Genomic DNA, 26,580 nt, shown 5'->3' on the forward strand with positions numbered 1-26,580 from the left:
CGTCCATGGACGTGATGGAGTAGGTAATGGAAGCAATTCCCCAGCTGGAGCTTGTCGTGATGATTTATGCTGGGCACAGGAGTAGCAGGAAGAGATGAACTCCATTATATCTGCCTTCATAGAAGGCCACCAATAGTGTCTTTTCAGGAACTCCAAGGTCTTCCGAGTGCCTGAGTGCCCTGCGAAGCGAGAGGAATGTGGCCAAGTGAGAAGCTGCTTCCTTAATTCCGGGGCCAAAAATGATTTTCCCGTAGGAGGCTGAACTTGTAATGAGGCAAAAACTCTTGATTCCAAGACAGGGGTATTGCTTTGATTTTCAGATTGATCATCACAGAGGAGAGATCTCGATAGGGCATCAGCCTTCTGATTAAGTGCTCCAGACCGGAAGGTCAGGGTGAACTGAAATCTGGCAAAGAATATTGCCCAGCGGGCCAAACGTGGACTCACACATTGGAGGTTTTTGAGAAATAGGAGATTTCTATGGTCCGTAAATACAGTAAATGGAAACTTGGCGGCTTCTAGCAAATATCTCCATTCCTTCAACGCCAACTTTACAGCTAGTAGTTCTTGCTCACCTATGGCGTAGTTCCTTTCGGCAGGTGAGAATTTTTTAGAAAAGAACCCACACGGATGGACTCGGTTGTCCTCATAACGTTGAGACAAGACTGCTCCCACAGCTTCAGATGATGCGTCCACCTCCAACAAAAAAGGCCTGCCCAGATCTGGTTGTCGAAGAACTGGTGCTGAGATAAAGGCCTGTTTTAGAAGATGAAAGGCAGACTCTGCCTCAGGTGACCATTGGGCAGGATTAGCACCTTTGCGGGTCAAGGCTGTAATGGGAGCCAGCAGTGTAGAAAATCCCTTAATGAAGCGTCTATAATAATTGGCGAAGCCCAACAATCTCTGGATGGCCTTCAGTGTCTGAGGTCGGGTCCAATCCAGAATTGCTTGTACCTTCTTGGGGTCCATTTCTAAACTGGAGCCAGATATTACATAGCCGAGAAAAGGTACACTAGGCACTCCAAAGACGCACTTCTCCAGTTTGCAGTAAAGGTGGTTTTCTCTCAAACGGGTCAGAACTTCTTTAACATGTTCTTGATGTTTAGCCACAGAGGGTGAAAAAATCAGTATGTCATCCAGATAGACAACAACCGAAACATATAACAGATCCCGGAAAATCTCATTAACGAAACTTTGAAAGACAGCAGGGGCGTTACACAATCCAAAAGGCATTACTAAATACTCAAAATGTCCATCTCTGGTATTAAAAGCGATCTTCCATTCATCGCCAGCTCGGATACGAATGAGGTTGTAAGCCCCTCTCAGATCTAATTTAGAAAAAATGACAGAGCCCTTGACCCTATCAAACAACTCAGTAATCAGGGGAAGAGGGTATCGATTCTTTACAGTAATGTCATTAAGGCCTCGATAATCGATACATGGTCTTAGACCACCGTCCTTCTTGCCAACGAAGAAAAACCCAGCTCCGGCAGGTGAAGTAGAGGGGCAAATGAACCCCTTTGCCAGGTTGTCCCGGATGTACTCGGTCATGGCTTGAGTCTCAGGCAAGGACAGCGGATAGGTACGACCACGAGGTGGTATCTTATCAGGTATCAATTCAATTGGACAGTCCCATTCCCTATGAGGGGGTAAGATATTTGCTTGTTGCTCAGAGAACACATCGGCGAACATCTGATATTCCTTGGGAATGGCAGAAGAAACTAATGGAACTGTCTTTCTCACAGGTCGAATTTTTGGAAGACAGGATTTCTGACAGTCCATACCCCATGACAGAATCTGCATAGAACTCCAATCAATCCTGGGATTATGTTGACGTAACCAGGGTAGACCAAGAACCACTTCTTGAGAGGCCTCTGATATCACCAGGAATTTTAAGGACTCAGAATGAAGTGCTCCAATTCGGACCAATACTGGTTGAGTCTCTCTGGTGACTATCCCGTTAGTTAGAGGACGTCCGTCTATAGAAGTCAGAGAGATGGCATGGTTGAGAGACAAACAAGGAATCTGAAATTTATCTATGAAACTAGACGTTATGAAATTTCCGGCTGCTCCCGAGTCAAGTAGAGCAGTAGCAAAGACAGGTTTGGGTTTAAGATCAAAGGCAGGGTAATCGTGAAATCTTTAATTTTTGGAGACAGGTTCATAACTCCTAACTTGATGTCTCCAGGGTCAGTTAGGATTTGGCATTTCCCGGTTTACGGGGGCAGGAGATCAGCAGGTGACCGGACTCTCCGCAGTACAGACAGAGGTTCTTTTGCATTCTTCTCTGACGTTCTTCTTTTGAGAGATGTGTATGATTCACCTGCATAGGCTCCTCTTCAGTAGGAGAAGGAATGGGTCGGGTAGAAATGGATGGGGTAAATGACCTTTGCCGTTCAGTTCTGTTTTTTTCAGCCTGACGTTCCCTGAAGCATAGGTCAACTTTGATACACAACGAAATCATGTCGTTCAGATTAGTAGGAAGCTCTCGAGTGACTAGATCATCCTTTAGTCGGTCTGACAACCCATGCCAGAAGGCCGAGGTGAGGGCTTCCTCATTCCATTTGAGCTCTGATGCTAAAATTTTAAATTGCACGGCATATTGACTGACAGGACGGACCCCTTGTCTCAGTGTCATGATGTTTGATTATGCTGATACAGTACGCCCAGGTTCATCGAAAATCCTCCTGAAGGATGACACAAAGCCTGCGTAATTATCCAGCAGCGGATCTGAGCGCTCCCAGAGTGGGAAAGCCCATTCCAAGGCCTGGCCGGATAACAGAGAGACCACTTTAGTTCTTGCAGTTAGAAAGTTGTCAGGCTGCAGGGTAAAATGTATGTCACACTGATTTAGGAATCCTCGGCAGAGTTTAGGATTGCCGTCAAATGTACTTGGTAAAGGAAGATGCAAGCGGGGAGATGATCTGCCTCCTGTATTCCCAGACGCTGATGCGGATGTAGATGCTGGTACTTCAGGGGTAGAAAAGGAAGTTTGCAAACTATCCTGTCGCTTGGACATCTCTTGCAGAAATTGAGCCATCTGATGCTGCATGTTTTCCAGATTTTCTAAACGACCAGAAATGCACCTGAACAAATCCACTCCTGACTCCTGATCCGTGGCCGGCTCCATGGGGCCAGTGCAAACTGTTATGTTCTGGGTTGTTTGTGGACCCGGGGTGGTAGCAGGAGCGATCACAGAAGCAGATTTGAAAATAAAACTGTGATCTTTAATAAGTGCTTGAGTAGACATATAATGTGGCAGTAAATAAAAGTCCAGGAATATATAAATGTGCACAAGAGTTCTGTGGTGGGAGCAAAAGGGTTAATGTCCAAGTAGAAACAATTAGAGCTGTCCAGGTGTGCAGGTAGTGAAACTGAAAATAATCAAGCCAAGTTTGCAGATAGTGAACTGAAAATAAACAAGCCAGGTTTGCAGGTAGTGAACTGAAGCGCAGGATGTCAGCAGGCTCAGGCACTCAGGTATGGGCAAGGGTGATGGTGGAAGCGGGGTAGTCCAGTGGGAGCTAGGAGCTGACAGGCAGACTGGCAGACAGCGAATTCACAGGAACAGGAAAGCACAGAGAACTCCCTCTCAACTAGGCTGAGATACACGTTGCACTGGCAAAGAAGGAAGGCACTGACCCTTCCTAAATACCCCATGCCGTGCTGTTACTGGCCGGAGGGAACATGTGACTCACCAGGATTGGCCAGCCGCATCACATGGCCAGAAGGCAAGATGGCGGCGCCCATGCCAAATGGAACGGAGACGCCGCCAGGCCTTACCAGCGCAGAGTGACAACAGGCCTGCATAACAACGCGCGCAGCCAAAGCCCCCCGCCAGACACCAGCTCCACCACCAGACAGCCCGTGCCACAATGACCTCACAGGTAACACTCGCCTAGCGCCATGCTGAAATACCCTGGCCGTGACAGCTGGAATCCACCACCACAGGTCCCTCTGTACATTCTTGAGGCTGGTCTCCCTGGAAGAGTTGATAATTCCATTTTATGAACATCATCTTCTCCACATTTTGTGGAAGCAACCTCCTACGCCTTTCGCTGACAAGGTTCCCGGCTGCACTAGACACTCTTTCGGAGTACACACTGGAGGGGGGGCAACTCAGGTAAAATAGAGCCAGTTTGTACAGGGGCCTCCAAATTGCCTCCTTTTCCTGCCAGTACAGGTACGGACTGTCTGACATGCCTACTTGGATGCTGTCACCGATGTAATCCTCCACCATTCTGTCAATGGTGACAGTATCATATGTAGTGACAGTAGACATGTCAGAAATTGTTGCCAGGTCCTTCAGTATGGACCAGATGTCCAAACTTGGTCCTGCCTGCCCTGCATCACCGCCAGCGGGTTGCTTAGGGTACCTAACATTTTACCTGGCAGCCCCAGTTGCGGGAGAAAATGAAGAAGGAGCTGTTGACGTGTCACGTTCCGCTTCAGCTGACAGTGTTTTCACCAGCAGGTCTTTGCACTTCTGCAGGCTTGTGTCGGCCGGAAAGAGAGACACCACATAGGCTTTAAACCTAGGATCGAGCACGGTGGCCAAGATGTAGTGGTCTGATTTCAACAGATTGACCACCCTGGAATCCTGGCAAAGCGAATGAAGGGCTTCATCCACAAGTCCCACATGCCGAGCGGAATCTCTCCTTCTTAGCTCCTCCTTCATTTTCTCCAGCTGCTTCTGCAAAAGCCTGATGAGGGGAATGACCTGACTCAAGCTGGCAGTGTCTGAACTGACTTCACATGTGGCAAGTTCGAAGGGCTGGAGAACCTTGCACGACACGGAAATCATTCTCCACTGTGCTTGAGTCAGGTGCATACCCCCTCCTTTGCCTATGTCATAGGTGGATGTATAGGCTTGAATGGCCTTTTGCTGCTCCTCCATCCTCTGAAGCATATAGAGGGTTGAGTTCCACCGTGTCACAACCTCTTGCTTCAGGTGATGGTGGGGCAGGTTCAAGAGTGTTTGCCAGCGCTCCAGTATTCGGCACGCAGTCGCTGAATGGCGAAAGTGGTCAGAAATTTTTCGGGCCACCCAAAGCATCTCCTGCATGCCCCTGTCGCTTTTCAGAAAATTCTGCACCACCAAGTTTATTGTGTGAGCAAAACATGGGATGTGCTGGAATTTGCCCAGATGTAATGCCCGCACAATATTAGTGGCGTTGTCAGATATCACAAATCCCCTGGAGAGTCTAAGTGGGGTAAGCCACTGGGCGATGATTTCCCTCAGTTTCTCTAAGAGGTTATTGGCGGTGTGCCTCTTACTGAAACCGGTGATACACAGCGTAGCCTGCCTTGGAACGAGCTGGCATTTCTGAGATGCTGCTACTGGTGATGCTGCTGTTGTTGCTGCGTAAGGTGATACATCTACCCAGTGGGCTGTCACGGTCATATAGTCCTTAGTCTGCCCTGTTCCACTTGTCCACATGTCCGTGGTTAAGTGGACATTGGGTACAACCGCATTTTTCATGACACTGAGGACACTTTTTCTGACGTTTCTGTACAGTCTAGGTATCGCCTGCCTAGTGAAGTGGAATCTAGTCAGGATTTGGAACCGGGGACACACTACCTCCATCAATTGTCTAAATCCCACTGCACTAATGGCAGATACCGGACGCACGTCTAACACCAACATAGCAGTCAAGGCCTCAGTTATACGCTTTGCTTCAGGATGACTGCTGTCGTACTTAATCCTCCTTGCTAAGGACTGTTGGAGGGTCAATTGTTTAGTAAAATTAGTGGTGTTCCTACTTCCTCTCTGGGATGATGAATGACTCCCAGCAGCAGCAACAGCAGCAGCGGCAGCAGTAGGTGTAGCAATGCAGGATCCTCCGGAGAGTCAGTTATGCCAGTGACATGGCCTGCAGGACTACTTCCGATATTGACTAAGGAGGAAATTGACGAGGAGTGAGTTGACGGTGTGGTTTGCAGGCGCTTAGATACAACAGAACAATGGGATTTAGGTGTCCCTGGACTGCTTATGGTCTTAGCCAAAGTTTCTGAACTTGACAGTAACTTTTATGAATGAGCTGCAGGTGCCGTATAAGGGAGGATGTTCCTAGAGGATGTTCCTAGGTGGTTAACGTCCCTACCCCTACTTATTTCACCTTTACATATGGTACATATGGCAAGACAGTTGTTGTCCTGATTTGGATAGAAATATTGCCAGACCAAAGAGGTGGAATGTTTGGTATTCTGCCCAGGCATGACCGTGATGGGCTTTTTCATCCCACGGACAACAGCTGTCTCCCCTGGAGCCTGATTTAAACAAACCACATCACCATCAGAATCCTCCTCGCCAACTTCCTCCTCAGCGCCAGCTACACCAGTATCCTCATCCTGTTGTACTTCAACAGTGACATCTTCAATTTGCATAACAGCAAGTGGACTGTGGGTGCTCCTTTCAGCACTTGCAGGGGGCGTGCAAAATGTGGAAAGAGCCACCTCTTCCCGTCCAGTGCTGGGAAGGTCAGGCATCGCAACCGCCACCACACTTGGACTCTCCTTGGGGATTTGTGATATCTTCTTAGAAAGCACAGTTCTTCGCTGTGCTTTTGCCAGCTTAACTCGATTGATTTTTTTAGCGGGAGGAGGGCTTCCATCGTCATTTGAAGCTGAACCACTAGTCATGAGCATAGGGAAAGAACTTAGCCGTTCCTTGCCACTCCGTGTTGTAAATGGCATATTGGCAAGTTTACGTTTCTCCTCAGATGATTTAAATGGGTTTTTTTAAGGTCATTTTTCTGAACTTAGTAATTTGGGATTGTATGTGCCCTCTACTATAACATTGGGCATCGACCTTGGCAGACGACGTTGATGGCATGTTATCGTCTATGTCATGACTAGTGGCAGCAGCTTCAGCACTAGGAGGAAGTGGTTCTTGATCTTTCCCTATTTTATTTTTATCGGAGAAAGTTTGGTCCTCCATTTATGTTATATTGATATATACGTGCGGCTAAGGCGCACACAAACACAGAAAATAATTTTTTATTTTTGTTGCAGACTAGTGTACTTTGGGGGTTACACCACCCTTTAAAAAATGAGCCAGCCGGCTCTTTACTTATGGGACACAGGCGCACGCTTGGCGCTGCTCCTTTGTTGATGCACGTGCAGCTACAGTGCACACAATTTACAAAGACAGAAAAAAATATATTTTTTTATTCTTTGTGGAGCGCACTTTGAGGGTTACACCACCCTTTAACAGACAGACGCACGCTTGGCGCTGCTGCTTTGAGGATGCAGGTGCGGCTATAGCCCACACAATTCTCAAAGACAGAAAAAAAAGAATTTTTTATTCTTTGTGGAGCGCACTTTGAGGGTTATACCACCCTTTAACAGACAGATGCACGCTTGTCGCTGCTGCTTTGAGGATGCACGTACAGTGCAGACAATTCACAAACACAGAAGAAAATATTTTGTTGGAGTGCACTTTGGGGGTTACACCACCCTTTAACAGACAGATGCACGCTTGGTGCTGTTGCTTTGAGGATGCACGTACAATGCACACAATTCACAAACACAGAAGAAAATATTTTATTTTTGTTGGAGTGCACTTTGGGGGTTACACCACCCTTTAACAGACAGACGCATGCTTGGCACTGCTGCTTTGAGGATGCACGTACAGTGCAGGCAATTCACAAACACAGAAGAAAATGTTTTATTTTTGTTGGATTGCACTTTGGGGGTTACATCACCCTTTAACAGACAGACGCACGCTTGGTGCTGCTGCTTTGAGGATGCACGTACAGTGCAGGCAATTCACAAACACAGAAGAAAATATTTAATTTTTGTTGGAGTGCACGTTGGGGGTTACACCACCCTTTAACAGACAGATGCACGCATGTCGCTGTTGCTTTGAGGATGCAGGTGCAGTTACAGCCCACACAATTCACAAAGACAGAAATTTTTTTTTTTTTTTATTCTTTGTGGAGCACACTTTGGGGGTTACACCACCCTTTAACAGACAGATGCACGCTTGTTGCTGCTGCTTTGAGGATGCAGGTGCAGCTACAGCCCACATAATTCACAAAGACAGAAAAAAAGGAGAATTTTTTATTCTTTGTGGAGCGCACTTTGAGGGTTACATCACCCTTTAATGGACAAGCCAGCCGGCCCTTTACTTATGGGACACAGGCGCACGCTTGGCGCTGCTCCTTTGTTGATGCACGTGCAGCCACAGTGCACACAATTCACAAACACAGAAAATATTTTTTTATTTGGTTTGGAGTGCACTTTGGGGGTTACAGCACCCTTTAACGGTCAAGCCAGCCGGCCCTTTTCTTATGACACAGGCGCACGCTTGGCGCTACTTTGTTGATGCACGTGCGGCTACTGCGCACACAATTCACAAACACAGAAAAAATATTTATTTTTTTTGCACTCTGGGGGAGCACCCCTGATGGACAGAGCACCCCCTGGACAACACTACAGCACCCTTTTAGGACTGGGACACTGCACAGGACTTTGGAGTGGACACAGCCCCTATGGACAACTGACTGCACAACACAGTACAGCCAGCCCCTATGGACTTTGGAGGAGTGGACACAGCCCCTATGGACAACAGCAGCACAGCACAACACAGCCAGCCCCTATGGACTTTGGAGGAGTGGACACAGGGCCTGATTCAGAGCCGGTCGCTATTTGTGGTCGTTCGTTCAACAAAAAGGGGTGGCTATTCAAATGAACCGTTTGCTCTTTGCGGTCTGTTGACTCCTCTATGTCTGAACGAGCGAACAAAACTTGCGGTTGTAATTTTGAAAAAGACGCCCCCTGGCCGCTCGCATCATACGTCATGTTCGCTATTTATTAGATTAGTCGAGTACATCGCCCAGCGTATGAACTGCTCGCTATTCTTGTGGTTGGTTTTTGCTACCACAAATTTGCGAGCAGTTCTGGCTATAAAATAACCCAGTGACGTGGTCAGTGATGCTGCTGTATTAATTATGCACACCCATAAAACGCCCATTTTGACCTTTAAGCACGCCTGCGTTCTGATCTCCACTCCCCGTTTTCAAGCACCTTCCCCTGTTACCACCCACATACGCCTCCTCATGTCTTTCAAAATAGCAGGCATTCGCTATATAGCGACCAAATGATTTTCGTCCGCACTGACTGGTTCGCGTATGCGTATTAAAAACCGTACGCATGCGCAGATGGGCAAACATCGCTTGGAACGAGCGTACTGCTGCTTACGAGCGGCTCTGAATCAGGCTCACAGCCCCTATGGACAACAACAGCACAGCACAGCACAACACTACACTACACTACACTACACAGCCCAGCCAGCCCTAACTCCCACCCTCCCTCTTCACTGTCCACAGTCGAGTGAGAAAATGGCACCGACGTGGTTACCTTATATAGAATCCAAAACCCGCGAGACCCGGAAGGTGGGATGATGACGTTTTGCCTCGATTTCAGATCCAAGTCAGGCGGGAAAAGTTGAGCCTGACTCGGAACGGCCTCGGATCGGGGAGCTTGGGGGGGGTTCGGATTTCAGAAATCCGAACCCGCTCACCCCTAGTAATTATAATGCAATAATACACACACCTAATGCCTCTCACTGACATCCTCTGCCTCTCACTGTCACCCACTGCCACCCATGCCTCCCCACTCTCCACCTGACACCCACTGTCTCTTCCATCCACCCGCTACCTAGCCCTACCACCCTCTGCCTCTCCAGTCAGCCACTGCCACCCTCTGCCTCTCACTATCACCCTCTATGTCTCCCCATGTTGCTCTCAAGATATTTTCTTCCTCCTCTAGATGTAGCAGCTCTAGAGCAGTGAGCAGGAGGGGACTCTGGGCTGCTGAAGAGGGTCACACAGATGACAAGATGGGATTGGACGCCCAGGATATTCTCTTATCGCCCAGCCATGGTGGAGTTTTTGCTCTCTCCTCCATGCAGGATGACCATCGTCTCTCATCACCTAGTGGCCACACAAGTGAGTTTGAGAGTCATAATCAGCTAACAGTTTGTCAGATGCTCTATAAAATAATGTATTTCTGCCTATAGCAGAGCCTGAGATATAACATGTCACAGAAGGGATATAGTCCATGCAGGTTGACATTTACAAAGTCGACATTCTGAATGTTAACACCACAATGGCAGCAGTTATGATGTTGATATTGGGCTGGTCAGGAATCAAACTAATATCCCCAGACGTGTGAGACAACAATACTATACATTGTGCTACTGTGTTGCCAAGTTCACATGCAGAGAATTCCCCACCTTACACTGATAAAACAAGGAAGCACAGCCTATCTGTAAGTGGGATTCTATCTCAGCTCTTCATCGTACTCTGAATAAATACCCTGTGGGTAGAGAATTGGCCGTATAAATGGCTTTTCCAGAAACAATTCATCCTCAGATGAATTTGGGTATTAGCATACTGTAACTAACAGGGACTGAAAAGATTGTTACATCGGAATGAAATGCTTTTCCTCAGATACATGAAATGTTACACTGCTCATTGTTGATAAGGGAGTTGGGGTGTACATAACTCTGCCATACACCGCACCTGTATACACATAACTCCAACACTCATTGTACTGTGTTACACACCTCATCCAGTTCTTCCTGAGTCACAAATGTTCTGTGCTGCATTCTGTGCCACAGGGTGTCCTTCACACAGGGGCACAGAGAGGGGGGAGTGGGTACTAATTACCTGGGCCCAAGCTTGCTGGAGGGGCCTGGCGGGGGCCCGGGTCCGGCACCGTTCCACCCCTCTTACATCACAGCAGCCTAGCACATGCTGCTGTGTGCTGGGCTGCACTGGGAGACTGCTCGCGGCTGCTAAGAAGCAGCCACAGCAGTCTCCTATGCCTGTGGGGGGAGCAATCAAGCTAATCGCGCCACCCACTGGTTATAAGCTGGGCTGAGGGGGCTCGTTGCGCCCCCCTCGCCAGCATGCAGTGCCACTTCGTGGTGCTGCAAAACTGTGGATGTTTATATTTACCTAAGGGGGTGTGTCCACACCGCCACAATTAGGCCACGCCACCTTATTTACCCAGGCCTGGCGTGGCTCTTGGCGGGTCTGCCTTCACCTACCAGAACTTCTTGATGAGTGGTGTAAACCGGACAATCTGGCATTCCAATCAGCGGCCAGCCTCTGGTTTGCAAGATACCTAGAGAAACAGACCATGAGGGGTAAGGTGTGTACCGTATAGTCACTAACTTTACATAACATGGTCTATGTATCATTATTAAAGAGGACCTACCATGACTTACACAGCTCCTGTATTGTTACATACAAAGCTATATATAGACTGTGGTGTAGGAGAGACAGAGGGTGTATTTGGCACAGGATAGAGACCTGGGGGTATATTTACTAAAGTGGAAATGTTGCCCATAGCAACCAGTCAGATTCTAGCTATTATCTTCTAGAAGGTGCTAGTTAAATGTTAAGTAGAATCTGATTGGTTGATATTGGCAACATCTCCTCTTCTAAAAACTCTCACTTCAGTAAATTTACCCCCAGGTCTCTGCCCTGTGATGTGCAGTCAGGTGAGGCAGAGCCTTTCCTGTCATACTTCAATATACTCCAGAGTTGTGACTATAAAAAGTATAAGAAAAATGTAAAGAAAATATTATAAATATCTTCTGTGTATTATTCTATTAATTTTTATAGTCAATACTGTGAAGTAAAAAGTGTATGGCAGGTGAGGTACTAGCTCTCTTGTCTACTTTTTCCGCACATCCGTGATCAAAACACACCAAATTTCCAGCACTATATACTGCTGCACCTTTGTATAATGTCCGAACCCTCTGGTTCATATATGTGTCTGTAAATCTGGCTCTGATACTAGCCAGTGCCTCTCCAGCCATTTACCTCACCGCACGTCACTGCATTTACCAACAGTCCGACATGATGCCTTTTCTATTAGCGCCATCTCAGGATGACAGCGACAGGAGGTACAGGCTGAAATATATAATTATTGGAGCTAGCTGGACTTTTATAAAAAGAATGGGGTTATTGTAGCACCCCCAGAAATATAATATAAGTTATATCTACCACATATTTTCATAATTGAAAACTTTAAAAAAAATCTAACTTCCAGTTACAGGCATGCACCCGGCCCAGCACATGACCAGAGGAGAACAGGGGTTCTGTGCACATGACTAGTTACATGCGTGCACCAGGCCCAGCACATGCTCAGAGCAAGACAGGAGCCTGTGCACATCTGTATTTACATGCATGCACCAGGCCCAGCACATGCTTAGCAGAATCGGATTCTGCACACATGTTTTGTTACAGGCATGCAACAGGTCCAGCACATGTTCAGAGGAGAATGGGGGTCTGCACACATCTCTAGTTACAGGCATGCACCAGTCCCAGCACATACTCAGAGGAGAAAGGGGGTCCATCTCTAGTTACAGATGTGCCCTTATACATCTTTGCTCTAATCACGGCCAAAAGCCCCTCTCGGCGTGCCAAGTCACATGACACTCTGTACACTCAGGCCCAGTACATGCTCAGAGAATAACGGGGACCTCTAGATCGGTCAGTAACTATTACAGTTCTGGACTCTGGGCCTGATTCATTATTGATCGCAACTGCGATTACATACGCAATCGGCCGATTGTTGCGCTTTGCGAATGTGTATGCTTCGCAGTGCATGTGTGCGAAGACTCCACCACGATCGGACCACGATTGCAATGAATACACAGAGCCATTGCAGAGTGATTGACAGGAAGTGAGCATTTGGGGGTGATGATAGGGGGATGGTCGATGAACTGCAGGCGTTCCAGTGCGTTTGAACGCCGTTACAGGGGTGTGCATAAATTAGCCACTGCTATGCCATACGCAGCTTGGGTTTTTACTGCGTGCACTGAGTTTAGTAATTTTTGAGTAAGGTCAGACCTTGTGCAAGTGTGCGTGAGGCTCCGATTGTACTCGATGATACCGATGGTTTTGCAGACTTGCAAAGTATTACGGATGTGTGTAAGGTAAAGTGGGCGTCTTTATGTTAGGCTGCGATGGCATTGCGATTGCAATCATTAGCATATATTCGCAGTGAGACTGCGTGCGTAATCGCAGCTGGGATCGCAATAGCGATCCTTACTGAATCAGGCCTTATGTCTCCATGGTGGCTGGGTATTGCTTAGTTGTCACTGTGATAAATGAGTGAGGAGTCAGTGTGATAAGAACATCATTACTGCCATGATAAACAGTGATAAACATGAGAGGTACGGAAGTAGGCAGTCTCACAGTGATACATATACCCCAGTGTGCTGCCTGTTATGCTGACAGCTATGTGCTTTTCTTATACAGCAAATTGGGGAGAGAAGGGAAGAAATCTTTCTCCTATGTATTAAACCTTCTAAAGGGTTGAGAAGTGGAAAAGTTGTCCATAGCAACCAATGAGCTTCTAGCTAGCATTTATCCAGTACACTCCATAAAATGATAGGTACAAGCTGATTGGTTGCAATGGGCAACTTCTCCACTTCTGTACTCCTACAGTCTTTAGAAGGTTTGATACATCTCTCATAGGATGGGATGTACCACATATTGCATATACTATGCGGCAGGGACATGAGGTCAGGGGAGGCAGAGTCTCCCCTGTCATTAATGGTTAAAATAATACAAAGAAGATACTTATGACACATATTCTGTGTCAAAAGTATCTGCTTTATATTATTCTAATAATTTTACAGTGTAAAATGTGTTTAGGAGGTGCCGAGAGTGGTGCCTCCTGCTGAGTATAGTAAAAGATAGGAAGCGGGGGCGGGTCCAAGCCGCAGGCAGTAAGAGCCCATTGAAAAATAGCACCTATAGAAATGCCTCAGTGACAGGGATGTGCTTTCATCCCACATCAAAGCACGCCCCTGTCACTGAAGCAGATGTGATTGGGCACTGGGCAGTATCAGATCCAGCACTGACAGTGGGCCTGATTCAGAGCCGGACGCTATTTGCGCTCGCTCGTTCAGAAAAAGGGGCCGGATATTTAAATAGAGCACTCGCTCTTTGCGGTCTGTTGACACCTCTATGTCTGAACGAGCGAACGAAACATGCGCTCGCTATTTTTAAAAAAACGCCCCCTGGCCGCTCGCATCCTACGTCATCTCTGCTATTTATTAGATTAATCGAGTACATCGAAAGGCATCTGAACTGCTCGCAGTGCTTGTGGTAGCATTTTCCTACCGCAATCATGCGAGCAGTTCAGGCTAAAAGACAACCAAGTGACGTGGTCGATGACGCTGCTTTGTTAATTATGCACACCCTTAAAATGCCCGTTTTGACCGTTTGGCACGCCTGCGTTCAGATCTCCACTCCCTGTTTTCAAGCACCTTCCCCTGTTACCACCCACGCCTCATTCTGTCACTCAAATTAGCAGGAATTCGCTATTTTGCGAGCACACAATTTCCGACCGCAATGACTGGTTCGCGCATGCGTATTACAACCCATACGCATGCGCAGTTGTGCGAACATCGCTCAGAGCGAACGAGAGGCCGCTTATGAGCGGCTCTGAATCAGGCCCAGTGTCTGTATCCGGCTGTCACTGTCAGTTCTATGGGTGCAGGGCAGACATTCGAGTGGATGGGCATTAGTAATGATGGTAGCAGGCATTGATGCGGTGAGGGCGGCAGTAGAGGGCAATACCGATTCTGCCTGGCAACACTGGCGGAGGCATCGGTATTGGGCAAAGTTGGCGGTAGTGGGTCATTGCCGGCGTTGCAGGCATCGATGGTAGCTGGCATCAGCGGCGTTATGGGTAATGGGGCATTGGTGATAGTGGGCATCGGCAGTAGCTGGCATTGGCAGCCACAGCAGTGGTCGTTGGCAGCGGCAGGGCGTACTCTTCTTAGATTGTGGCTGCAGACCTGGATCCTGGAGCCATTACCCATTTCAAACATGGCGCAGCAGAGCCATTTTTGAAATCCAAGATGGCCGCCACGACCAATCTTGGCTTGCCGCGTCATTGCCAAAAGGCTGGATTATAGAAGCCAAAGCGAGGCAGCGGCTGGTGGGGAAGGAGCATCTAAGAACTCCTGAAGATAGAAGATGCCGGAAGCCCTGGGGAGGCGGCGACCATGTAAAAGAGCTTAAAGGCTGCCGCCCCCCAGGTGAACACGCTGAATAATAAACTTTTATTAAACAATCAAGGTATTGGTATAAGGATTTTACATTTTCTTTACTACAGGTGCCAGCGGGCCTTTAATGTCCGGACATGTAGGCACTTGTGGTTCTCCAAGTGCCGGCATGCTGGGGCAGGCTTGCTGGGACCTTTAGGGCGCCTGTAAAAAACAATATTATTATACACTTGCTCGGAAGGTGGGAACCCAATTTTAATCTTTTTGGGAACCCACTTCTGAAGAATCCCAGCACTGGGCTGACTAGCTTGTGGGTGGTCAATGTGATAGCAGGGGGACCCCACACTGTGTACCCCCTGCTATGGCATTATCCCCCTAGCTGGTTCAGCCTGGTACTGGTAATTGTTAAATAAGGGGAACCCTACGCTGTTTTTTTTATATTTATATATACAGTATATACGGGGGGGGTTAATCAGCCAGTGCCTCCCCATACATTGACTTCACCGCACGTCACTGCTATGCGATTTATCACATTCCCTATCACATGCATGACATATAGGGGGATATTCAATTACAGGTGAAAAGTCCAAGGTTGGACTTTTCGCCATCATCGCTGCTTTTTCTGGGATAAAGTATCGGGCACGTCCCCGCTTTATTCCAGTATTCAATTAGGATCCGGCGAAAACGGGACCCAGCAGAAAGGTATCGGAAAAGTCCTGTCAATTTTCTGGAAATCATCCTGACACCCCCTAAAGTTGTCCTGACATGGGGGATTACTATGGGTACCCCCGTTTTGGCCTGCGGAAGGTAAGTCAGGTTTTTTAATAGCTACGACAGGTGCATAAATGCGCCTGTGAAGAAGGGATGCGGAATAGCACTTATCTTTTTTTTTTTGAAACTATGCCCATCAAATTTGGGGTACATGAAAATGGGTGTAAGCATTTTTTTAAGCCCCTAAAGCCATTTTTTTAAATTCTTCAAAAATGCACCTGCAGCTACCACCCGCAATGAAGAAAACACCTGCCGCATACTTTCTTTTACTATTTTTTGGGGTATCCTGAGGATTGTTTTAGATTTTTTTTACACAGATTACTTTTAGGGGACCCCTCAGGGCTGCATGCTATTTATTTTAAGCCTGCACCCCTGAACCCCAATTCTGCACTTTTTTTCGCCATGTAATACATTGAGAAAGTTATCCCCGTTTTTTAACAAAGACTTTTTGCACTGGCGAAAAGTCTTTGAAATTGAATATGGGGATAATTCAAATAGGCGAAAATGACGTCATCGGCGATAAATCATAGCCTCTAATTGAATATGGCCCTTAGTAACACCGCTATGCAATCGTCCTTTGGTTCCCTCTCCGAGGATTTCTGTGTGAAGAAGCCCATAGACTCCTATAGGCAATGCCACCTAGAGAATGCACTGACTATCATACAGAAGCTCCAGAAAGTTTCTGTATAATGTGGAATATATAATTTGAACACATTGGTATAAATGTCATATGCAATTTGTCGAAAGTGCAGATTTTTCATTGATTTTGCCACTAGACTTAAAGCGTCAATTTTATTAAAGGCAAAATCAACCTGGAATAGGTTATTATTAAAAAATTCTGCTTTAAATCCAATTGCATATATCGACAAATCACATCCTATTACTTTTAGAGATGAGCGGGTTCGGTTCCCTGAGAACTAAACCCACCCAAACTTACCAGATACGAGGCCGATCCGAGTTGACTCCGGTTTTCCTGCCTGACTCGGATCTCAAAACGAGGCAAAATGTCATCATCCCGCTGTCAGATTCTCGTGGGATTTGGATTGTATAAAAGGTCCCGTGATCACCGCCATTTTTCCGGCTGTGGAGAGTGAAGAGAGAGGTGGCTGTGAAATTGAATGTGCTGTTGCTGACGCTGTGTATACTGCATAGGGGCTGGCTGTTGTACTGTTCATAGGGACTGGCTGGCTGTTGTCCATAAGGGCTGGCTGGCTGTTGTTCATATAGGGGCTGGCTGTTGTCTTTTCCATAGGGGCTGGCTGGCTGTTGTCCTGTCCATAGGGGCTGGCTGGCTGTTGTCCATAGGGGCTGCTGCTGCTGCTGTGTTGTCCAAGGGGTGCTCTGTCCATCAGGGGTGGTCTTTACCCCCAGTATGAAAAAAATAAAAACAATTATATGTGTGTGCGTGTTAGCCACACTAATCAGCAACATAGGTGCGCAGGGGTGCTGTGCTGCCTGTGTCTCATTTATCAAGGGGCTGCTGCCTCATTCAGGTTTGCTTTGCCCCCAGTGTGAAAAAAAAATAAAAACAATTTTTTATGTGTGTGTGTTAGCCACACCCCCAGTGTGAGAAAATAAAATAAAAATTGTGTGTACGTGCTAGCCACACCCCCAGTGTGAAAAATATTTTTTTTTTTTGTGTGTGTGTGTTAGTCACACCCCCAGTGCGAAAAAAGAAAACCTATTTTTTGTGTGTGTAGTTGGTTGTGTGCATTGGTGACACTGCTGTAAGATGGCAGTGAGTATGTAGGACAGTCACATGACAGGAGAGCAGGATCCACATACCAGTCTTGTAGCTGCCGGCAGCAGTCATGATGACGATGCAAGGCCGTCAACGTAATCTATGAATGCCTATGCGCCAGGGCTTAAGTCAGGCCATGTAAAAAAATCAACTTTTACCCTGTTAAAGTAAAAAAAATCTAAAGCTGAGTTAGCTTTAGAGAAACAAAAATTTGGCAATATACCATTCACTATACAAAGTGGCAAGAAAAGGATAAGGCCTTGGTCTTTATTTATGACTGGTGGTTCTAGTGATGATTTAAGCCCTTCTGCTTATAGGAAAGGTACAAAAAAAATGTAATTGTTAAGACGAGTAAGACACTGGAACTAACTGTTTGCTCCGAAAAATCACAAATCCCAGAGGAGAGTCCAAGTGTCTCCGCCGTTGCCATGTGTGAGCTTGACCTTTCTAATACTGTACTCGAAGAGGATCCTCCTTCCACCATTTGTGTGCCCTCTGCAAATGTGTGGATGAGCAGCACAAGTCAACATGCTGACATATAAATGGAGGATGTTTCTGTGGAATTGCATGAGGAGGATGAGGAGGATATTTATGTAGTTGGCGATAACAACAAGGATGATGAGGATGTTGATACCAAGGATGTTTGTGTAAAAACTGTAAGTCAGCCAACAGTTGTTGCCCATGATAGGAAAAATCCCACTGTTGGCATGCCTGGGCAAAGGACCAAAAAATCCACATCTCATGTGTGGTCTCATTTCCACCCAAATCCAGACAACCTTTGCAAGCCATTTGTAACAGTTGCCATGTAACAGTGAGTAGAGGTAAGGACCTTAACCATCTTGGAACCTCCTCCCTGTTATGTCACTTGCAGCGCATTCATCAAATTGGACAGGGTATTGAAACTGGGGACAAAAAACTGAACAACAATCAGTCCAGTGTCACCTAGCTGCTCCCTTCTATCTGGATCCAAGTGCCTGCAATATCCACCACCTACACCTGCATCATCATCAACATCCTCATTCATGATTGGAAGTAGTCCTGCTTCCAATATCATAAGGACTGAATCCTCTCCTATCCGTTGTTCCTCAGAAGGATCCTTGAGTGCCATGCCTGCTGGTGCTGTTGCTATGAGTGGATCTTCATCCCAGAATGGGACCAGGAAGAAGAGTACTTTTAGTAGTTCAACCAAACAATTGACTGTCACACAATCCTTTGCTTTGGCGAACAAGTATGACAGCAAACACCCAGTTGCACAGCGGATTACTGCCGCCATAATGGCTATGCTGGTATTAGATGTGAATCCAGTATCCGCCATTAATGCAGTGGGTTTTACACAGTTAATGGAGGTCCTGTGTCCCTGCTACCATGTCCATTCTAGATTCCACTTCTCTAGAATAGCAATTCCCAATCTGTACAAGGATATTAAAAAAAACCTTATTAATGTCCTCAGAAATGCCATTGTGCACAGATATGTGGACAAGTGGGAAAGGGCAAACTAAAGATTACATGACTGTGACAGCCCACTGGGTAGGTGTTTTGACTCCAACAGTGCAAACAGCAGCAGCAGCATCTAACAAATGCCACCTCATTCAGAGGCAGGCTACTCTGCGCATCACCAGTTTCACTAAGATGCATACCACTGAGAACTTCTTAGAAAAACTCAGGGAAATCATTGCAAAATGACTTACCCCACTTGGACTCTTCTCGGGATTTGTGGTTTCTGACAATGCCACCAATATTGTGCGAGCATTACATATGGGCGAATTCAAACACATCCCATGTTTTGCTCACACAATTAATTTGGTGCTGCAACATTTTTTTAAAAATGACAGGGACATGCAGGAGATGCCGGTGGCCTGAAAGATTTCTGGACATTTTCGACATTCAGCAACTGTGTGTCGAAGATTGCAGTACTACCAAATACTGTTGAATTTGCCCTGCCATCAGCTGAAGCAAGAGGTAGTTACTAGGTGGAATTCTACCCTCTATATGCTTCAGCGGATGGAGGAGCAGAAAAAGGCCATCCAACACTACACTATGACCTATGACATAGGGAAAGGAGCTGGAATACACCTTAGTCAAGCACACTGGAGAATAATGTCCGTGTTGTACAAGTTTCTCAAACCCTTTGAACTTGCCACATGTGAAGTTAGTTCAGACACTGCCAGCTTGAGTCAGGTCATTCCCCTAATCAGACTTTTGCAAAAGCAGCTGGAGAAACTGAAGGAGGAGCTGAAACGGAGTGATTCCGCTAAGTATGTTGGACTTGTAGATCAAGCCCTTCATTCGCTTCACCAGGATCCAAGGGTCGTCAATCTCTTGAAATCAGATAACTATATTTTGGCCACCATACTTGATCCTAGGTTTAAGTCATACCTTGTGTCTTTCTTTCTGACGGGCAAAAATCTGAAAAGATGCAAAGAGCTGGTGGTAAAAAAATTGTCAGCTCAAGCAGAACATGACATGGCAGCATCTCCTCCTTCAGTTTCTACAGCTGCCAGGAAAAAACTACATTTCCCTAAGAGACCTTCTGCTAAACCTAATGACATCTGGTTGGGTCTGAAAGAATTGTCTACAATGAGTGACATGTCTACCGTGACTTTGTCTGATACGGTCACCATTCAGAGAATGGTGGATGATTATGTTAGGGACAGCATCCAAATAGGCATGTCACTCAGTCCCTTTTACTACTGGCAGGAAAAAGAGGCAATTTGGAGTTCCTTACACAAACTGGCTTCGCTTTACTTAAGTTGTCCACCCTCCAGTGTGTACTCTGCAAGAGTTTTCAGCGCAGGCGGGAACCTTGTCAGTGATCGTCATAGGAGATTACTTCCCCAAAATGTGGAAAAGATGATGTTCATCAAAATTAATTACAAATTCTACATCTTTACCAGCACTGAAGTAAAAAAAAAAACAGAAGCGTCTGTAATGGTAGATTCCAGCGGGGATGAATTAATATTGTGTGAAGAAGAGGAGGATGCACACACTGATGGGGATGATGATCACAATGACGATGACAACATCTAATCTTATGTATTGTAAAGCCAGTTTTGTATGGGATCATTGCCACCAATGTCCACTGCGCATTGGCAGCTTGTTTTGAGGGGGGGTCCAAACAAACAAACCAATCATTTCAGCCACAAGTGGCAGTCCCTGTCGCTGAAGTGATTGGTTTGTTAAACTGTGAATGTCCTGTTTCATATATACAACATAAGGGTGGGTTGGAGGGCCCAAGGCCAATTCCATCTTGCATCTTTTTCCTTTCCATTATGTGCTGGTTGGGACATTGCTGCCTGACATTTTTTATGTTATGGTTTATGAATGTCCAGAAATTATAATGGCCACAGACAGCATCTCCTGAACCAACTGCTGCTTGTTGTGTCAACTCAGCGGCGCAAGTCACACAACAGTGACATTCAGCCAAGGGTTCTCAGCCCTCAAGGCTGCTACACGGCCCAAAGGCTGCATCCTGCTTTACGGCTCAAAGGCCACCTGTCGTCACTGCTCACCAGCCCTCAAGGCTGTAATGGCTGCAACTTGCCAAGAGTTCCAGTCCTCAAGGCTGTTACAGGACTGGTTCCTTCCTAATCATAGCTCTGTATTCCACTACTACTCAGCCCGGAGGCTGCATCAACAATTAACTATCAACTATCAATTCTTCAGCCAGTGGCTGCACCAATTATCAAGTATCAACTCTTCTTACTTCACCCAGTGGCTGCGCCAACTATCAATTCTTCAGACAGTGGCTGCACCAATTATCAAGTATCAACTCTTCTTACTTCAGCAAGTGTCTGCGCCAACTATCAACTATTAATTCTTCAATCCTCAAGGGGTACCCTAACTATCATCTTTGCACAGTCCTCAACTCTATTTATCACTCAGTTTTGAGCCAGCTAGCTGTATGCAACCTTTTGGCCCTTAACTAGATGAAAAAAATCAATATTGTGAACTATGAGGTGGTCAAAATTGACTGGAAACGAGTGGAAATAAATGTTATTGAGGTTAATAATACTGTAGGAACAAAAACAGGCCCATTTTATGTGACTTTAGCTGTTTTTATAATTTTTTAAGAAAAAATCCAGATCCAAAACCAAAACCGAAAAACAAAACACGGAGGTGAGGTTTTGAAAACCAATACAGATCCCAAACCAGGGGAGATCCAGATCCAAAACCAAAACACGGGGGTCGGCGCACATCTCTAATTACATTTGGCCCTGTCTACATTATTGTGTGGACATACAGTAACTAATATTTATGTAAGTAAATTACCTATAACTTGGCTAATAAGCTTTTCAGGGATATATCTCCAGCTGTATCTGACTAATCACAGAGGGGAAATACTTATAGTGCGCTGTAAAAATTGAGCCAGGTGTATTCGCTGACAGTCAGGCCGGATCTCTGGAAACACACTAACACCACTGCCAGCAAGTACTGGAACAGAAATAAAGGGCCTGATTCAGAGCCGGACGCTCTGACCAGACCGCTCGCTCTGAATCAGGGCCCTCTTCCATGAAAATGGAGCGTCCTCCTGGACGCTCGTATATGCTGTGGGTCACCACCCACAGCATATACGAGCGTCCAAAAAGATGGACTTGCGACGGAGACCCTGCGGTAGGGTCTCCCTGCCACAAGCCCTGGAGTGATTTTGGCTCTATCAGAGCCAAAATCACTCCCACTGACATCACTAGTGATGTCAGTGGGGCCGGCTTCAGACGGTAGGCGTTCCCATGGGAACGCCTCCGTCTGGCAGGCATGCCCCCGGCACGCCCCCGAAAGGGGGCGTGCTGTCAATCAACATCGACAGCACGCCCCCTTTGGTGCGAGACCCGGAGCAACAGCTTGGCTGTCGCAGTCCGGGTCTCGCGCATGCACACAACGGAGCTCCCTCCATCGTGCGCATGCGCAGTGGGGAACATCAACCCACTTGCGAGCGTACTGCCGCTTGCGAGTGGGTCTGAATGACCCCAAAGTCAGAATGGTGAAATGCATGTGTTTTCTCACCTATTACACACTACCATGAATGTATTGAAGCTTCAGTCCAGCCCTGGCATGAATACCTGAGCATGCTTATGAAAAGGAGGCTTGACATCACCAGACAGAGCTTGACTTTACCGAGCAAGGTGTGGTCTTGCCACACATGGGCGTGGCCTTGCCGCATGCCTCTGTCTCTCAGTATCCTGGCCGAGCAGTGCACCGGGAGGCGGAGCTGCTTGGCCAGAGCTTCACTCTGGACCGGCCCATCAGGACGTCGACCCTTCTGACATTTGCCAGAAGTGCAAGATGGCTAGTCCAGCCCTGCACACTTCTGAGTATGAATGTAAGGAAATAGTAATAGATAAGTAACAGTAACAATAATACCTTGTCTGACACTTCCTTGCAGCTATCTAATTCCAGGAACCTCTTGGTGCAGCCTTCTTCTGCAATGAGAAGCAGTAATGGTGTCATGTTATATGATATAGTGGGCAATATTTATATAGACTTTTCTGCAGGTAACTGTGAAGAAGAGTTGGTGTTTCCCATAGCAGCCAATCAGACATTTGCTTTCATTTATTTACTACTAGAAAATGACAGAATCTCATTGGATGAAATGGACACTGATTTTTCTACACAGTTACACATAGAGTATTATTATCCCTTCTGCCATAATTGTAATAATGTGGTATATTAGGCAAAACTGTACAAGGGAATTTCATCATATTAAGGTGAAATCATATTGTGCTGGGATGGGCGTTCTCTGCCACCATGATTTATAGGCAGGGCCGTAACTATTGTAGTGTGACCTGTGCCATGGCACATAGCAGCACGGGACAGCAGGCGCTGTTCTGGGTTGTCAATTTTCCATTTATTATCATTCTCACTTGTAGCTTCTTCTTCTATTATCACCAGCATCTCCTGGCCTCCCTTATTTCTTCTCTGGCCCTTCCCCATGAGTCTTATGTCCCTATTTGAAATATAGGGGGGGCGCCAATGCCTTACGTTGTGTCTTTCTTGAGAATCCTGTTCAGAAGGGGACCATGAAGAGTGCTCCAAAAAACAATTGACTTAAATAATCCTTTGCAAACCTTCTGTTCTGTAACGGAATTTCTCAAACTGTACAGGGACATTAAAAAGTGGCCTTCAAATTGCCATTGTTTCCACTGTCCACTTCTAAGATATGTGAATAATGAATATGTTAGAAATGTAGAAGGCCAAAAATTGGGTGGATCACCCATGGATGATTGATCAACCATGGTGACTGGATTAGTGTTATAAGGAAGAGGAGGCTGCAAACTGGGTGTCATGTTATAAATTGGCCATATGGGGTATGTTGCTGTTAAGGGATCAGGCTGGTTATCAGTGGACACATTATTATAGTTGTTATTTTGGGTTGCCATCTCCTGAAGGATGTTTACCAACAGAGACTACCTACCTATCAGCTCAGGCATAGACACTTCCTGAGGAACAAAGCTCTGTTCTCTGGAGGGAAGCCAAATAAGTGGGAGCCCCTGTTCTAACATCTGAAGCTCTTATCTCTCCACATCATCTATTATAGATGAAAAAAAAAATGTCATTGGGGACATCTAGCTCCTCTTTCTGTACCCTGCTCACCCTTTGTGGACAGGAAGTCCAGGATGGATGGTTTGGAAGAAGGCCTAGCAACAGATGGGGATGGTCATTATCAAGACCTGGTCCCCCCAGTGGGTGTAGTCTGGGAGGTATTGGTTGGCATGAAGGCAGCGGAATAACAAAGGCCTCCATGTTGTCTGTGCTTACTATTCTATATTTCAGTTTGCAATTCAGGTAGGAATAAAGTTGGCTACAGAACACAGTGACAGAATCACTGGATGTCTTAGCCAGACACTTTGAAGGCTGTAACTTTGAAGTGCTTTATAGAAATTGTGAAAAAAACCTTTCCACACTGCAGAACATGATGGAGAAATCCCTTGAAGTTCAGCACCTAAAGCATCTTTTTTCATGTTCTCTGAAGCCTATCCTGTCTTTTGTTTAGATTTTTGAATAGAACAGTTTTAGAATTTAGGATGACTACTCTATATAGGTGTGTAAATAAATATAGGCTTAGTTTTTTAGAGAATATAACTTTATTAGCTGTTAGGATAACATTTCTGCTATGTTTAAGATGAAAAAAAAAACAAATTTTTGTAACCCAATAACTTAAAAAAAAAGTTTTCATTGCAATATTCATGCAGCCCCTTGACAGACAACAGCACAGCACCCCTGCGCACCTACGCCAATGACAGTGACAGCCAGGTGTGTCTGGCACGCACACAAATTTTTGTTTACAAAAAAAAAGACAATTGATTTTTATATTTTTTATGCTCCAGAACTTGGGCCCAGAGCACACAATGATCATGACTGGAGTCGGGCAGCTCTAGGTTGTGTTGCCGACTTGCTAGATCTTGTGCGGCTAAGCCTAACATGCCCAGACACACAGACAATTATTAGAAAAAAAGACAATTGATTTTTATTTTTTTTCAGCTCCAGAATTTGGGCCCAGAGCACAGATTGATCATGACTGGAGTCGGGCAGCACTAGGTTGCGTTTCCGACTTGCTAGATCTTGTGCGGCTAAGCTTAACATACACATACAAATTATTAGGAAAAAAGACAATTGATTTTAATTTTTTTTCAGCTCCAGAACTTGGGCCCAGAGCACAGATGATCATGACTGGAGTCGGGCAGCACTAGGTTGCGTTGCCGACTTGCTAGATCTTGTGTGGCTAAGCCTAACACGCACAGACACACAGACAATTATTAGAAAAAAGACAATTGATTTTATTTTTTTTTCAGCTCCAGAACTTGGGCCCAGAGCACAGATTGATCACAACTGGAGTCGGGCAGCACTAGGGTGCAATTTGCATTGCTGGCTGGATCTTGTGCGGTACTGTGGTTAAGCCTATCATGCACACACATACACAGAAAAATATAAATTACACTTTTATTGATTTTTTTTAGCACGACTGGAGTCGGGCAGCACTAAGTTGCAACTTGTGTTGCTGGATGGATCTTGTGTGGTACTGCGGTTAAGCCTAAAGCTGGCCACACATCTAAAGATTATCTGTCCAACCAGCCAACTAGTTGATTGGTTGGAATGAAAATCTAATAATATCACTTACAGTTGACCATGGAATATACAGCAGGGATATCACAGTACCACGCTTGAAGTCACTGAGCTCTTCAGAACGACCCATTTTGTATCACAAATGTTTGCAAATGGAGACTGCAAGGTGCTTGATTTTATACACCTGTGGCAACTGGTCTGATTGAAACACCTCAATTCTATAATTAACAGGTGTGGCCAAATACTTTTGTCCATATAGTGTATATATATTAAGAGTAGCTATGGATGTAGATGCATTTTATAAGGACCTAGCTTGCAGGCTGTTCATCTTCTCCTGTACAAACATCTGTACAACATTTAATTATATTATTATATATATGGCAGAACCTATTGTGAGTATGTACTGTAAGTCGGTTTATTTGATTTTATTTGCTTCAATAAAGTCATTAGTCTTACATTTATAGACTAAAGCCCTGCTTATTAGTTAAGTTCCTCACACTATTGAAGCAAACAATGAGTTTGCTAAAACATCACCCAATGACTACCTCCATGAATTAAGAAGTATTTGGATAAGTTGTGCATCATTATTTGCTAATTTTGAACTTTTATTCATGAAGGAAACAGGTATCACATTGAAGGGGCTCAGTGATGCTGCTATGTTCTCTTCTTAGCATGCGCAAAAGCAGAACAGGAGCCTCGGAAAGGGGGAAATCCAGCATTGTTGTCCCTCCTGAAGCCCTGTAGCACCCACATACTCTGCACCCCTGTAGCTCCACCACCACTGTGCTCTTTGAAAGGTTAATCTCTTTTGACATCTGCCAGTGGTAAATCATGCCACAATTTCTATAATGATCTTAATTACCTTTTATATTATAGCATTGCTCTTAAATTTTGGACACTAACTTCACAAAATATGTTTTTTTATTCATATGGTCCCTCTCTTGCTTGATTAAATACAAGAATCTCT

The 26,580-nt window shown here is 45.8% G+C and overlaps 1 protein-coding gene across 1 annotated transcript; it reads right to left on the reverse strand.

Annotated features, from left to right (window-relative positions):
• Nucleotides 1–9,785: 9,785 nt before the first annotated feature.
• LOC148508200 (speedy protein A-like) lies at nucleotides 9,786–23,000 on the reverse strand. The gene is made up of 4 exons (XM_088444971.1): nucleotides 22,914–23,000; nucleotides 21,906–21,986; nucleotides 10,574–10,633; nucleotides 9,786–9,938 (listed from the first exon to the last, which is right to left on the reverse strand). Exons 1-4 carry the CDS (start codon nucleotides 22,998–23,000, stop codon nucleotides 9,786–9,788), a joined length of 381 nt encoding a protein of 126 aa, XP_088301097.1.
• Between the last annotated feature and the right edge of the window lie 3,580 nt (nucleotides 23,001–26,580).

Source organism: Taudactylus pleione, unplaced genomic scaffold (assembly GCF_031769625.1).
Source record: "Taudactylus pleione unplaced genomic scaffold, aTauple2 ptg000374l, whole genome shotgun sequence".
Taxonomy (NCBI): Eukaryota; Metazoa; Chordata; class Amphibia; order Anura; family Myobatrachidae; genus Taudactylus; species Taudactylus pleione.